At 41.8% G+C, this 16,543-nt stretch overlaps 1 protein-coding gene across 4 annotated transcripts in view; it reads right to left on the bottom strand.

Annotated features, from left to right (window-relative positions):
• LOC140734702 (PDZ domain-containing RING finger protein 4-like) overlaps nucleotides 1-16,543 on the bottom strand; it is a 465,241-nt gene that overhangs the window by 18,889 nt on the left and 429,809 nt on the right. For all 4 annotated transcript variants that reach the window (XM_073059028.1, XM_073059030.1, XM_073059031.1 and 1 more), the window contains 2 exons: nucleotides 4,769-4,870; nucleotides 1,481-1,543 (listed from right to left, as the gene is read on the bottom strand). In XM_073059028.1, coding sequence (XP_072915129.1) covers nucleotides 1,481-1,543; nucleotides 4,769-4,870 — 165 coding nt within the window. The remainder of the gene's footprint in view (nucleotides 1-1,480; nucleotides 1,544-4,768; nucleotides 4,871-16,543) is intronic.

The raw sequence follows: 16,543 nt of genomic DNA, 5'->3' as shown, positions 1-16,543 counted from the left end.
TTACACAGTGAGGATGAATGTCAAGCCGTTGCTGGACCAATATGGGAGAGCGGATACAATGCTGATGGGCTGAAGCATTGGTCTGAGTTGGAGTACTGACAGCAAGCAATTTAAGGTCAATCAAACAGAAAGGAAACTGAAATAACAGCTTCATTCATACTTCCAAGAAAGCCAAAAGCATTTGACCAGTTCACTAGTTGGCAGATAGACAACATCACAGGAGGTATGGCTGAGCCCCTACTGCCAGGCCAGCAATATTTTCATTTTCTTTGTTCATTCTCACACCAAAACGCCTTTCAATGCTGTACAGTGCTTCCTTCCAGCAGCCCTCTCTGATTCAAGCAGTGTTGCTGGGAGAGGTGCAGGCAATGCTAGATCAAATAAAGTGGAAACAGCAGCCATGTTCTTGAGATGCCATCAGAGACTATGCAAAAATTTCCAAGCCATAAAGCACCAAAGCGGCCCAACATGCCATGCCAATTTAAGATTAGGGTGAAATTATTCAGATAGCACTTGAACTATGAAGTAGCAGGTTTGCTCATCATGCCTGCGTTTTACCTAAACAACTTCAAGCTCCCACCTACATTCGTTACAGCTTTCTCAGCTCGTCTTATTCTGATCCAGAGATTTTTTTGTATGCATGTACATAACTAGTACTCTCTTTAAAACTGTATTGTTTAGATTGAAGTGATTTTCCTCAGTCTTCCTTTTCAAATGAATGATTTCACTCGTCTCTGCACGAGATCTCATTTGCTGCCCGCTGATATATTTCAAGCGGAGTCCGTTATGAATTTCCACATTTCCAAATTTTACACCATCTGCAAACTTTGAAATTATGCCCCTTATACTCCACTCTAGCTCATGAATAGACATCAAAGAGAAAGGAACGGTCCCAATTCTAGTCCCAGTGGGACACCATTATAAACCTTCTTTGCCTGCAACATCTGGTTAGGTTGCACTGTTACACCCATGGTGGAGATTAAAAAGCAGCCATAAACAAAACGGAAAGAACTGATCAAGAACTCTGCCGACATTATAAAAAGATTTCCTTATGTGCAACTATTGCTTGGCAAGCAATTTAACGCTGGCATGCAAACAAAGAGTTGTGTAAAGAATGGAAAGCCAGTGGTTTTCTCTGCACCAAAGCAGATTCGTTTTCTATAACTTATATTTGCTTTGAAAAGTCCATTTCTTTATGTCCTGGCTTCTGCCAAACTGGAGTGCTATCCAGCAAGGTCCAGTCTGAGAGTTGCCATGGCAACAATACTACGTGACTGGCCCAAGCATGGTGTGGTGCCTGCTGTGGGGCTGCGTTCATCACACTCAACCTATACTGTGCACAACAAGAATTAGATCCTTCTCAGTTCATTTCCCAAGTGCACCTTTGGAGTTAGCTGCACAACTAAGATCTGCTTCGTTCACGTTGCAATACGCCTTCTACTCTGGTCACGGCAAGAGTGTCTTGTCTTTCCATGTTTACCTGTACAATCCGATCTCCTTCCCTGATGCGCCCGTCTTTGGCAGCAATACTATTTGGGTCAACCTGCAAAGGTAAAATAATGCTTGAGGTTAGGCTACTGGGTGACTGATTTCAAATCCTTTGGCAACCAAATATTGTTAAAATCAGAGAAATGGAATTCAGTGTCGATCAACCATGATTTAGTTGAATAGCAAAAGTCCACTTTAGGTCCACAGATGACTTCACTACATCTTGACTACATTTCAAGGAATCAATTTAATTTTCACAGTTAGTCTAGCCTCATCAAGTTTGTTCTGATGATAATAGTGTACGCACTAGAGCCTTCCATGTTCTCTAACCTTGGTGTCCTCTTCACCATAATTGAAACATCTCATCTCCAGTTCCTGCACTTTTTGCTTTTAGTGATCCCTCCTTCCTCCTGCAGCAGCCTCATCTTGCAGCTCACCAACTTCTAAATTCATGGACAGATCTGACCTGATTCCACAACTGGACTTATCTTCTAATACTCTCGCCATTTGGTATTCCAAAGGCCTGGTCCCTCTTGGATGCTCTGGTTCAATTTTCCATCTCTACCAACGCCCACTCCCCTTCTCACAATGCTCTCTCATGCAACATCAGTCCTTTTACCTCTTCTTATCTCACTATCCAGGGAGCCAAATAGTCCTTCTGGGTGAAACAACAGTTCCCTTGCACTTCATCCAGTTCAGCATGGTACATTCAGTGCTCAGTGTATATTCACAATGATGTGGTTTTCCCCAATGCTGGAGAAACCAAATGCAGATTGAGTAAGCACATTGAAGACCACCTCCGTTCACTACTCAGGAATGCTCTTGCCATTTTAGTTTTTCATCCTACTCTTTCTTTGGTCAACTACACTAATCCAACACGAGCTTGTGGCTTTAAAGCCTCTGGATTTAGCACTGAGTTCTACAGTCTCAGTGCTTTAACAACCAGCATTTCACATTTCTGGCCTTCAGATCTCTTCCCCTTCTTCTTCTGATAGTGCAGACATTGCTCTCCCACTTCCATCTCTTTAAGATCTCCATTGAAATCCTTCCCCTCTCACCTTAAACCAATGTTCTCTGATTTTAAGATTCTCCTGCTCTGGAGAAAAAAAAACAGACTGACTATCTACTGTCAATCCCTCTCTTAATTTTAATGTAATTTCACCCTCAGTTGCCTTTGCTACAGGAAAACAATCCCAGCTTATCCAATCTCTCCTTATAACTCAAGCCCTCCAGTCCAGGCAACATTGCAGTGAATCCTTTCTTCAGCCTATCAAGCTTAACTAGATCCTTCCTACAGCAAGGTGACCAGATCTGTACGTAATATTCCAAATGCAGTCTAACCATTTTTGTCCTTTCAGCCCCTACGTCCTTTCTCTGTGACTTAAATCTTGCTGTATTTTTCCCAAGAACAACAACATAAGAAACATACTTTCCCAACACTGCTGAGCATTTCAAGCAGTTTCCACTTTACTTCAGGTTTCCAGTATCTGTGGTATTTTTTCCAGCATTAACCACATTTGAGAAGAGGCAGGCTCAGGAGTTAGGAAGGGAATTTTTGAGATTTCTGGTCCCAAAAGGTAATTCACTTGTGCCTTTATAGCCAGTTGATAATTAGCATTGGCCAATGGTGGACAAAATACAGGAAATGGTATCTCAGCAGGCACTGTCTTCCTTTGTAATCTGATGGTCATGGTCCGGTGGTCCAAATAATGCTGGACTACCCCAAGATTCTTATGTACTTGTGCACAGTTAGGACCATGACAAGATCCACAGAAACAGAATATTTCTTCAAAACAAAACTGCATGAAGTCTGCAGTGAGCTGGGCTGATCAGGTCTCACCTATTGGAAAAGCAGTTTGACTGCAGACATCTTAAAGGTGAGTGCTGTTCAAAAGGAAAAGTTGCTGAGCACTGGAGGACCTGCAGTCTAAGCATGCTTCTAAATGTCATTTATTGATTGAGAAAGGACCAAGCACCAAAGATACCATTTAATTTCCATACTTCGGCATTTATAACCCGGGGCAAGAGACTAATAAAAAGATTTGTTCTCAGAGACTACAGAGGCTTAATCAAAGCATTCCCCCAATGTATACTATGCTGTAGTTACTGCGCCTGCTACTTCTCAACCAGCAGCAGACAATTTCAAATTTGTTGATGTTCAATCACAGCAGCCAAACACTCCACAGAATTGAGGGAAGGAAAATTTATACTTTTTTTTAATCTGCCATATGAGATAAGCAACAAATAGGAATTTTAAGAAGGGGCCATTGTTTAGATGATCAGATGATCTGTGGCATTCATGATTAATAGGTGCTCCTGTCTAATACTAGTTCTTGTTATTGTCTGCTGCCAAATTTGGAATACAAATTATACTCTATCAAAGTCAACATCGTGCAGAGCTGAATGATGACCCTGTAACTGAGGGACACCTCTATCCATCACCTTTGGCATGATTGCTATCTTCAGCTATTCATTTCTCTCATTTTACTGTTGGATTCTTGCCTAAACCGCTATTACTCTGTAATGGAGACCCTTTTTTAAATCTCATTTATGATTACTTTTTGATAACCTATTGCCAAACACTCTTCACAATTTTGTTTCCTAATGACTGTAATCTTTGAATTCCACCTTCACGACATTAAGTGACTTCCTTTCCTTCAAGGGGCCAGTCAAATTGGTTCATGCTTCCAATCCACACAATCTCACGACCTTACCAAAATAACTAGTTCAATTTAAGGACCTGCTTTAGAGTAAGAGCATCTCTATTTCTGCCTGAAAGCAATGAAAGAAAACCTTCTTTTTAACCTCAGAATCATAACAAAAAAGGGAAGCTCTTGACAGTACCATCCCTGTAACTTCTCACCATAGATGCGGCTTATCAGTGTGGAAGGACTGCATCACAAACGGCGACCTTGAGAATTTTGGGCATATCTAATACTATACCTCTTAATTACACTGTGTCCAGCATATAATATTTCCTAAATCAATTTAGGAATTGATTTATTCCTAAATTATTGCCCTGAACTAATACAGTTGTTATTCAAATAGAGTTTTGTATAAGATTTTTATCGTGTGATTCTTTTTCCCCTCTGACAATGCTCAGTAATTAAGATCTACTATTGAAACACTTGCTTAAGGAAAACAGGCTGCAATAATCATATTACTTGGGCAATGCAATTTACCACAGCAATTAGAAGTGACAATGCTTGGCACACTGCCAATCCACAAGTCAGGGCCATTAAAGATCATTGTTGGCTCGTGTCTTTCCACTGTAACTTACCTCACTGACATAGATCCCACTATCGTCTTCGTCATCGTCGGTTCTGTAGCAGACTGTTAGGCCCAACTTATCCTGGCTGTTGATGCGGCAGAGTTCAACCTCCTGAGAAAACACAAGTGCATAGCCCCAAACTGTTAATTCGATTTCTTTTGATTGTCCTGGAGTTTCCTCATCCAAAACATTGCAGATTTGGCAAGATACGTTACACTCCACCACACCCAAAATTCAATGAAAATCAAATTTTATCTCATTGTGTAGATGACCAATTTCAAGTATGAAATCCTCTGATATGTCAACAATAATTTTTGCTTGAATTAACTGGTGCCAGCTGGTCCCATTGGAGAGGTACTTCTACTAAACAATGGTGTTTAAAGGCATCATTTGGTAAACTATAATTTTAGATAGAGGGGGAGCTCTACAATTACACTGGAGATACCCAATTTATTAACAGAATCAGTTTGGCAATTGTGAAAGAGCGAGGCATTTTCAGGAGAAATTGAAAAAAATCTCTTTCAATGCTAAAACTTACTCTACTGAATGTATGATCAAACAATAGAACATTGTAAATGTACTGCAAATGTTAGATTATAAGCATGTGCAGGATATTGCACGAGCAGAAAACACTACTCACGAAGGTAATGAATAAAATCATAGAAAGAACTGAAGGTGAGGAAGGATAATGATTCCATCTAAAACACAATGGGGCATCTGCACCCTCGCACAACAGAATCTTCTGTAAAGCAATAAAGCAATTGTTTATTCCTTTGTCAGACATGCAGAGTGAAGCTTCCCACCTGGCCCATTAGAACAAACAGTAAAGCAGGAGAAAAAATCCAGTCCAGTAGGCACTTGCTCAGGAATCAGTTTTATTTATAACACAGAGGAAGAAACAAGACGCTAGGTTTCCTAGTTTGTCTACGATACAAAGACAGGTGGAAGGTCATGATGTGAATCGGACTCTGCAAAGAGATATAGATAAATGGAGTGGCTGGGTAGAAACCTGGCATATAGAATTTAACATGCTTGGGTGTGAGGTCATACACTTTGGTAAGAGGAATCAAAAGGCAGATAATTATCTAAATTGAGAGAAACTGCAAACGAGTGAAGTTCAGAGGATCTAGATGTACTAGTGCATGAATCACATGTTAGTACGAAGGTCCAACAAGTGGTTAAAAAGGCAAATAATACAAACCCCATTTCCAGAAAAGTTGGGATATTTTCCAAAATGCAATAAAAACAAAAATCTGTGATATGTTAATTCATACCTTTATTTAACTGACAAAAGTACAAAGAAAAAATTTTCAATAGTTTTACTGACCAACTTAATTGCATTTTGTAAATATGCACAAATTTAGAATTTGCTGTCTGCAACACACTCAACAAAAGTTGGGACAGAGGCAAGTTTACCATTGTGTTACAGCACCTTTCCTTTTAATAACACTTTTTAATCGTTTTGGAACTAAGGATACTAATTGTAGTAGATTTGCAATTGGAAATTTTGTCCATTCTTGCTTGATATAAGACTTCAGCTGCTTAACAGTCCGTGGTCTCCGTTGTCTGATTCTCCTCTTCATGATGCGCCATACATTTTCAATAGGAGATAGATCTGGACTGGCAGCAGGCCAGTCAAGCACATGCACTCTGTGTCTACAAAGCCACGCTGTTGTAGCCCTTGCAGAATGTGGTCTGGCATTGTCCTGCTGAAATAAGCATGGACGTTGTGGGAAGAGACGTCGCCTTGATGGCAACATATGTCTCGCTAAAATCCTAATATACGCCTCACAGTCAATGGTACCTTCACATACATGCAACTCACCCATGCCGTGGGCACTGATGCACCCCCATACCATCACAGATGCTGGCTTTTGCACCTTTCGCTGATAACAATCAGGATGGTCGTTTTCAACTTTGGCACAGAGAACTCGACGCCCGTTTTTTCTGAAAACTAGCTGAAATGTGGACTCATCTGACCACAGCACACGGTTCCACAGTCTTTCGGTCCATCTGAGATGAGCTCGGGCGCCGGTGTTTCTGCATAGAGTTGATGTATGGCTTCCTCCTTGCGTAATACAGTTTCAAGTTGCATTTCTGGGTGCAGAGACGGACTGCGTTAAGTGACAATGGTTTTCCGAAGTACTCCCGAGCCCAGGTGGCTATAATTGTCACAGTAGCATGACGGTTTCTTAGGCAGTGCCGCCTGAGGGCTCGAAGATCACGCGCATTCAACAGTGGTTTCCAACCTTGCCCTTTACGCACTGAGATGTCTCTGAATTCTCTGAATCTTTTCACAATATTATGTACTGTAGATGTTGAAAGACCTAAATTCTCTGCAATCTTGCATTGAGAAATGTTCCGTTTGAACTGACTAACAATTCTCTCATGAATTTTGGCACAAAGGGGTGAGCCACAACCCATCCTTGCTTGCAAAGACTGAGCCTTTGATGGACGCTACTTTTATACCCAGTCATGATACCTCACCTGCTACCAATTAGCCTGCTTAATGTGGAGTCTTCCAAACCGGTGTTACTTGAATATTCTGTGCACTTTTCAATCTTATTTTACCTCTGTCCCAACTTTTGTTGAGTGTGTTGCAGCCATCAAATTCTAAATTTGTGTATATTTACAAAATACAATTAAGTTGGTCAGTAAGACTATTGAAGATCTTTTCTTTGTACTTTCGTCAGTTAAATAAAGGTTCATGTGAATTAACATATCACAGATTTTTGTTTTTATTGCATTTTGGAAAATATCCCAACTTTTCTGGAAATGGGGTTTGTATTTTGCTCTTTGTTCTGAAGCCATTACACTTTAAGAATAGGATGGTCTTGTTACCATTGTGTAGAGTGTTGTTAGGGCCAGATTGGGAATATTGTGCATAGTTTTTGGTCCCTTTGTCTAAAAAAAGGACATAGTTGCATTGGAGATAGTCCAAAGCCTATTCACCAGGCTAATCCTGAGATCAGATGGCTGTATTATAACGAGAGGCTAGTCAGTTTGGGTCTGTATACTGTGGAGTTTAGAAAAAAATGAGCAGTGAACTTATTCAAATAATTAAGATCTAGATTGGCTTGTTAAGTGGAGTCTCAACAACCTCGGACTCCATATCAAAAAGACTGAGGAATTCATTGTGGGTTTAGGGAAGGAGAAGTGGGAGAACATACACAAGTTCTCATTGAGGGGTCAGCAGTGGGGTGAGCAGCTTCAAGATCCTGGATGTCTGCATCTCAGAGGATCTATTGATGCAGTCATGAGAAAAGGCATGCCAGTGGCTATACTTCATTTGGAGTCTGAGGAAATTTGGTATGCTACCAAAGTTCTACAGATGTACCACGGAGGCCATTCAGAGTGGTTGCATTGCCGGTTGGTATGAAGCCTCCAATGCAGAGGATTGAAAAAGCTACAGAGGTTGTAGACTCTGCCAGTTCCAGCGTGAGCACTAGCTTCCCCACCATCAAGGACGTCTTCAAAAAGTGGCACTTCAAGAAGGCAGCGACTACCATGGGGACTGTTATCATCCAGAACATCCCCTCTTCTCATTACTATCATCAGTGAGGAGATGCAGGAGCCTGAAGATTCACGTTCACTGTTTTAGAAAAAGCTTCTTCTTCCCTGCTTTTAGATTTCTTAAACACTCCATGAACACTACTTCACTATTTTACTCTCTTCTTGTACTAATTGTTCTGTATATTCCTTAGTGTAATTTATAGTTACTTTTTAAGTATTGCACTGTACAAGTTTCACAACATATGTCAGTTCTAACAACCTCATTTTGATCTTAAGGAGGGATAATTATGAAGATATTTTCACTGCTGGGTGAGTTACAATCAAGGGCCATGGGTATTCTTGGATTATCTGAGATTCTGAGGGGGACTGACGGGTTGGATGATGATGAGAGAATGTTTCCCCTGGAGGAACAGGGAAACTAGTTGCAGGAAAAGGGACTGTAACCTCAGAGAAGATAAGCTGTTTCTCTGCAAATCCTCTAACCCAAGCAGATGTGGAGATGGAGTCACTGAATGAATACAGATAGAAATGAATGGGTATTAAACCATATGTGAGCTAAGAGATATGGAAAAGCAATGGTGAGGAAAAGGCTGGGTCAACATGAAATTACTGAATAGCAAAACAGGTTTGAGGGGCCATTAATGATCCGGCTCATTAATTGAGCAATGAATTAGAGCACAAGCCTCGGTTCTCACGTACCATCCCACTCCATTGGATACAAAGTACAACCATGGAGTATGGTCTCAGACACTGCGGTCGCCATGGGGAATCCCAGTGGATACGAGAGGTATGAATGAGTGAGACGCAGAAGTCAGCTGCTAGCTCACGTCTACAGTCAGCGCACACTCCGTCTGTGGTTGGCGTCATTTGGTCACGCGCCAGACCTTGAACAGTTCACTTTCAATAGCAGAGCCCTTTCTTATATTGACACACACAGGTCCTTCTGCTGCTCTCCCGCTCAACTACCTATGTTACGCATGCTAAAAAATGTTTATCAGAGTACAGTCATAGAGTTGACCAGCATGGCAATGGGCCTTCTGGCTCAACTCGTCCATGCCGACTGTGTTGCCCCACAAGCCAGTCCCATTCGTCCGCATTTAGTCCATAACCCTCTCCTATCAATGTGCTCATCTAGATGACCTTTAAATGCTGTTAATGCACTGCCTCAACCATCATTCCAAATACACATTGCCCTTTGTGTGAAGAAGCTGCCTCTGATGTTCCTATTAAATCTGGCTCTGATCATAAATTTATTCCGTCTTGTTTTTATCATATCCTCCCTGGGAAAAAGACTTCATCTTGCCTATCTTATGACCTTATTATCTGTATCAAGTTATTCTTCAATTTCATAGATTCCAGCCCTACTCCTGGTGGACACCACCTCTCCTCGTAATTCAGCCCCTCAGATCTGGGCAACAACTTGGTAAATATTTTATGCACTCCTCGTAGTTTAATAACATCTTCCCTCTGACCGGAGACAAAATCTGTTGACTCCAGATAATGGTCTCACCAGTGTCTTTATATAACAGAAAAATAACTTCCCAACTCCAGTACTCAATGCCCTGACTGATGAAGGCCAGTGTGTCAAATGCCTTCTTCACCTCTATCTACCCTCAACACCTCTTTCTGTTAACTACGCATTTGCACTCCTTGATCCCGTTTTTCCATGGCACTGGGTATGAAACCAGAAACAGAATACAGAATGCTCCATCTTGAAACTTGTGTTCAACTGAATTAGGCTAATTCAATAGTCTTAAACTGTTTTTCAGATTAATATCATGGTCTGCTGTTATACCTCATGACCGGTCAGATAATGGTGATAAATTGACAAGATTTGTAACGCCATAGTTTCAAAGAATGAAAGAACAGACTGGATTTCTCAGACTCTGAACCCTGTTCCAAATGGAATTGCTTTTTAGCACATCCACCCCGGGAAAAAGACTTGCTTATCTTATCTTATGATCTTATTTATCACTATCCAGTCATTCCTTCAATTTCCTAAATTCTAGTCCCAGCTCTAGTCTACACCACCTCTCCTCATTTTCAGGCTCTCAAATCCAGTCAATGTCCTGGTAAATCTTTTCCGTACTCTTCCTAGTTTAATAACACGTTTCCTCTTAACTAGAGACAAAATCTGCTCACAATCCTGAAGCTCCATTTACCCGTCCCTTTGCTTGTGGAATGCATGTGATTCATTTTGCTCGCCTTGTGGAGAACGAGTATCACTGTCAAAATGGTTCGCATCTCCACCTACTGCACACAAAGACCTCCCTGCAAAAGCGTCCAGGTTTGCCTTCAGAGAATTAACCCTACGCTTTCACCCTTCCCAGTACCAAGATGGATCTAGTACAAGAAAGTCTGAACACAGAACATAGAAATCTACAGCATATTATAGGTCCTTCAGTGCCCAATGTTATGCCGACCATGTAACCTACCCTAGAAACTGCCTGGAATTTCCCTAGCACAGAGCTCTCTATTTTGTTAAGCTCCATGTACCTATCTAAGAGACTCTTAAAAGATCCTATTGTATCCAATATTCATGAAAGCCACATTTTGAAGCATATCTGCCAGTCACCCATCAGCAATTTTGGCTCAGTTTCATCTTTCTCCATTTGTCTGCCCAGCATGCACCAGAGCTCTGTTGTTAGCAACATAAACACCAAGAAGACCATGCTCCTAACAGCCACATTCACCTTGTGGGTCTTATTCCATTAGAGACGGTATCCTCGTTCTAGTTCTCATTCTCTTTCTCAGTTCTGTCGAAAGGTCACAGACCTGCAATGTTCAGCTGTTTCACTCTTCACAGAAGCTGCCTCACCTGCTGAGTATTTACAGCATACACTATTTTTATTTCAAAATGTCAACATCTTGAAGCTGGTGGCCCTTCACAACCTTTCACACAGTATGAAGGGTTGTACAATAAATGCTGTGAGTTTAGTAACTTGTTCAGTCCCTGAATTGGCTCAGAGGAACATGAGACAGAGGATTATGAATCTCATGTGGGAGAGGGGGAGAGGGGAAAGGGGGAAAGGGGAAATGGGGAGAGGGGAAAGGGGGGGAGGGGAAAGGGGGAGGGGAAAGGGGGGGAGGGGAAAGGGGGGAGGGGAAAGGGGGGAGGGGAAAGGGGGGAGGGGAAAGGGGGGAGGGGAAAGGGGGGAGGGGAAAGGGGGGAGGGGAAAGGGGAAAGGTGGGAAGGGGAAAGGGGAGGGGGAAGGGGAAAGGGGGGAAGGGGGGAGGAGAAAGGGGGAGAGGGGAAAGGAGATTGAGGAAGTTACCAGGAAAGTGGATGAAGGGAAGGCAGTGGATGTTGTCTACATGGACTTCAGTAAGGCCTTTGACAAGGTCCCACATGGGAGGTTAGTTAGGAAGATTCAGTTGCTAGGTATACATGGTGAGGTAGTAAATTGGATTAGACATTGGCTCAATGAGAGAAGCCAGAGAGTGGTAGTGGAAGATTGCTTCTCTGAGTGGAGGCCTGTGACTAGTGGTGTGCCACAGGGATCAGTGCTGGGTCCATTGTTATTTGTCATCTATATCAATGATCTGGATGATAATGCGGTAAATTGGATCAGCAAATTTGCTGATGATACAAAGATTGGAGGTGTAGTGGACAGTGAGGAAGGTTTTCGAAGCTTGCAGAGGGATCTGGACCAGCTGGAAAAGTGGGCTGAAAAATGGCAGATGGAGTTTAATACAGACAAGTGTGAGGTATTGCACTTTGGAAGGGAAAACTAAGGTAGAACACACAAGGTAAATGGTAGGGCACTGAGGAGTGCTGTAGAACAGAGGGATCTAGGAATACAGATACAAAATTCCCCAAAAGTGGCGTCACAGGTAGATAGGGCTGTAAAGAGAGCTTTTGGTACATTGGCCTTTATAAATCAAAATATTAAATATAAGAGTTGGAATGTTATGGTGAGGTTGTATAAGGCATTGGAGAGGCTGAAAATGGAGTACTGTGTGCAGTTTTGGTCACCGAGTTCCAGGAAGAATATTAATAAGGTTGAAAGAGTGCAGAGAAGGTTTACAAGGATGTTGCCGGGACTTGAGAAACTGAGTTACAGAGAAAGGTTGAATAGGTTAGGACTTTATTCCCTGGAGCGTAGAAGAATGAGGGGAGACTTGATAGAGGTATATAAAATTATGATGGGTATAGAGTGAATGCAAGCAGGCTTTTTCCACTGAGGCTCGGGGAAAAAAAAACTAGAGGACGTGGGTTAAGGGTGAAGGGGGAAAAAGTTTAAAGGGAACATTAGGGGGAACTTCTACACACAGAGTGTGGTGGGAGTGTGGAATGAGCTGCCAGATGAAGTGGTAAATGCGGGCTCACTTTTAACATTTAAGAAAAACTTGGACAGGTACATGGATGAGAGGTGTATGGAGGGATATGGGCTGGGAGCAGGTCAGTGGTACTAGGCAGAAAAATGGTTCGGCACAGCCAAGAAGGGCCAAAAGGCCTGTTTCTGTGCTGTAATGTTCTATGGTTCTATGGGGGTGAGGGGAAAGGGGGTAAGAGGAAAGGGGTGAGAAGGAGTGGTGGAGAGAGAGAAGAGTGGGAGAGGGGGAGGGGAGAGGGAAAGAGGGAGGAGAAGAGGGAGATGGGGAGGAGGAAGGGAGAGGGAGGGGGTGAGAGGGAAGGGGTGAGACCGAGTGGGTGAGAGGGGAGGAGGGGAAGGTGGAGGTGAATGGGGGAGTGAGAGAGGCAGGCTCAAGGACAGCTTTTATCGTGCTGTTATGAGACTATGAATGATCCTTCACTACAATAAGATAGACTTTTGACCCCTCAATCAATCTTGTTTTGGCCTTACATCTTATTGTCTGCCTGCATTGCACTTTTTCAGTACTTATAACACTTTATTCTGCAACTGTAACACTTTACTCTGCATTCTGCTATTGTTTTTGTCGTAGTGCCTCAATGTGCAGATGTGATGAAAAGATAAAACAAAGAACATTACAGCCCCTTACCAGCTCTTGGCCCACGATGTTGTGCCGAGCTTTTAACTAAAATAAATCTAGCCCTTCTGTCCTTCATAACCTTCCATTTTTGATCTATTTAATTGGCATGCAAAACGAAGTTTTTCCACTGCACCTTAGTACATGTAATAATGATAAGCCAATTTACCAGAATTATACCATGATTCATCAAAATAAGGCAGATCAATAATTGTCAAGATTAAAGAAAATCTGCAGGCTGCTTTCCAATGGCACCAACATGGTATTCTGGACCTCACACCTTGCTGCTTTTTTCAAGGCACTGTTGCTAGATATTTTGACTAATTTTCAAACTCAAATAGCAGAATTGCCTGATTGAAAATCTTAGTTTATCCAAGTGGAAACGACTGAGCAACAAGTTGCAACTAAATTGTGGCTTCAACCCTTCCCACTGGAACATTAAAGAGGAAGGGAATCCTGGACAGTGGTTTCTGTCAGTCAGTCACTCACTCACTCTCATGAGCTGCCCCCAATCACAGGGAGTGTGTGCTTCAAACAATGATGGATGCATCCAGGATCATAATTAACGCTGGCCTTTCTCTTCCAATTACGTAGGCTGCAATATGACAGAGAGCTAATCTGGAAATCACTAAGCCATTACAGTCCAGATTCAGTCTATAGAGTGACAAAACAAATTTGAATATAAATCAGCTCTGAGCAGAAGTGTTCATTTAATTTGACATGTCGAAGATTGTGTTGACGTGCAAAATGGCAAATAAAGTACAAAATTGCACATTGCCGCTGAACGGCTCGAGCCAAGAACTGACAATATAAAGGGAAAAGCTCCTCTTTATAACCAGGCTTACAAAGTCATTACACACCAGGCAATGGACATCGTCCCCTGCAATTAGTGCAGGAGGATGAAGGAGAAATGGACAAAGGATGGAGGCTGGGGAAAAGGGAAGTGAGACATGGGGAGGAGGATAGTAACACAAAAGGAGGGAGAATCAGCAGTGGAGAAATGGAAAGAAGGTAAAGGAGGAGAGAGCAGAAGAATGAAAGAATAGCTATGAAAATAGAAAAATTGAAAGGAAAGTGAATATGAAATGAAATGGAAAAGAAAAAGATGAGGAGAAAAAGAAAGGAGCAATGTAACAAAAAGAAAGAGAAGAAAAAAAGAGACTGTGCTAAAACAAAACGAAGTGAAAGAAAGCGAAATGTGAAACGCACAGGAATATCTCTGAAGTAGGCAGAGGAGTAATGGAATGCCACTGTTCACACGCACAGATGTAGAGTTTCCCTACATTCGGTGGGACGCACAAAGCAATCTGCTCGCCCCAACCAGCTCCATTCTCAGTTCCCTGTGGTTGGCCAAAATATGCCAGGCATTTCTGACTCTTAAATATTTTCCACACAGGTCCTGAAAGGAAATAAATCTGGAGAACTCTTGACATATTTGTTTGTGCTTCCTGTCTGTCACTCACCTCCTTCCCCCCCCCCCCCTCCCCACAGCTGGTGACACGCATACTACTGAGGGGTGAGAAGCAGCTTGGTAAATTGGGAAATTCATTACCAGTGACAGCTATGGATGACAACTGTCACAGGTGCATTGAATGTCAGCATTTTGCAGAGAGCGATTGTAAACACAGGCATAATTTACGGAGCATAAACATTCCAACAACACAATGCATCGCTTTTTCCAGCTGCTTTGCACAATTAACCAGAGAAGGCTGCGTTTTTGGCTCTGATATATGGAGCTGGCAAATTAACATATTTTTAATTCGCTCCTTTTATTTGTGCAAAGCAGATCATCAGCAATTAATTCATCTGATTCCTCTAATCTTCACGTAGCACCAGGGTATGCTGATAACAAGCTGAGCCTATTCATTAGGAAGCTTGCTTACCTCTTGTGTGAACAAGCACAAAGGTTGGAAGAATAAATTAAACCAATAAACAATAATAGCAGTTTTATTTCTAATTTCAGAAAATAAATCAGATTTCTTGGCACTAATGAAAAAGGACATTCATTCGCAAAATAAAAGCCTTGATTACAGAAGCTTTGCCAATACTTGCTCTCACTACAGCTTGATTGTCCGTTAGACAATATTTCCCTCCCTTTTGCTCTGAACTGTGTCTCATAGCATCCTCTCATTTCTATCTCCCTCTATTGATACTATTGTGCTCATTATTCCAGAGTTTTTATGTTTCTTCAAACTTTCCACTGAATACACTTTGTGGCGCCTGCGTTTTTACTGACTGAAAGCAAAAATTGTTAGAAGGCAAAATTTGTCAAATAATATCCTTCTGTCAAAGTGTCTCTGTAATGCAGAAAGTGAAAACCATGAAAGTTCTAAAGCCCTTTTCAAGAAAGGTTTTATTTATATTTTGTCAAATCTACTTTAGGATGTATGCACCGTTCTAAAGTGCTTTAAATTTAATTTTGCCTTCAACATTCAGTCTTAGAACAGCTCACAAAGCAGACTCCTCCATGTTTCTATTTGCAAGGACTGATTCCCACTTGTCTCTGCACTTTCCCCACATGCTACATGACAAAACTATCATTTAAGGCTGTGGGCGAGGAAAACTTATTCTTTGACCTTTTTAGAGGTGGCCTATCATTGGGGAGGGGAATGATTCACCATTTTATAAAACTGTTGAGAATAGTTGCAAATATAATTTTTCCATCAAGAAAAATGGTTTAATAGTTATGATTTTCATGGAGAATGGACAGTATCTCAGTGATTTTCTCTTCGTCCTTCAAGATGATGGTGTCCTTTTTTGGATACAGAACATGGAACAGTACAGTACAGACCCTTTGGCCCATTACATTGTGCCCACCATTTAACTTACTTGAAGATCAATCTAACCCTTTCCTTCTGCATAACTCTCAATTTTTCTTTCATCCATCTGCCCATCAAAGAGTCTCTTAAACGTCCTTAATGTACCTGCCTCTACCACCACTCCTGACGATGTGTTCCATGCACTTACCACTCACTGTGTAAAAAAAATCTCCCTCTGACATCCCTGCTATACTTTCCTCCAATCTCCTTGGAAGTAGGTCCTCTCCTATTAGCCATTGCCTCCCTGGGTAAAAATGGCACTGGCAGTCCACTCCACTATGCATCTTATTACCTTAACAACCTCTATCAATTCTCCTCTCATCTTCCTTCACTCCAAAGAGAAAATCCTTAGCTCACACAATGTTTCCTCATAAGATATATTCTTTAATAAAGGCAACATTGTGGTATATGTCCTCTGCACCTTATCCAAAGCTTCCACATCTTTCCTGTAATGGGGTGACCAGAACTGAACACAATACTCCAAGTGTGATCTAACCCG

The sequence above is a fragment of the Hemitrygon akajei genome, chromosome 10 (genome assembly GCF_048418815.1).
Source record: "Hemitrygon akajei chromosome 10, sHemAka1.3, whole genome shotgun sequence".
NCBI classification, from domain to species: domain Eukaryota; kingdom Metazoa; phylum Chordata; class Chondrichthyes; order Myliobatiformes; family Dasyatidae; genus Hemitrygon; species Hemitrygon akajei.
This window is presented reverse-complemented; position numbering and strand designations above follow the sequence as displayed.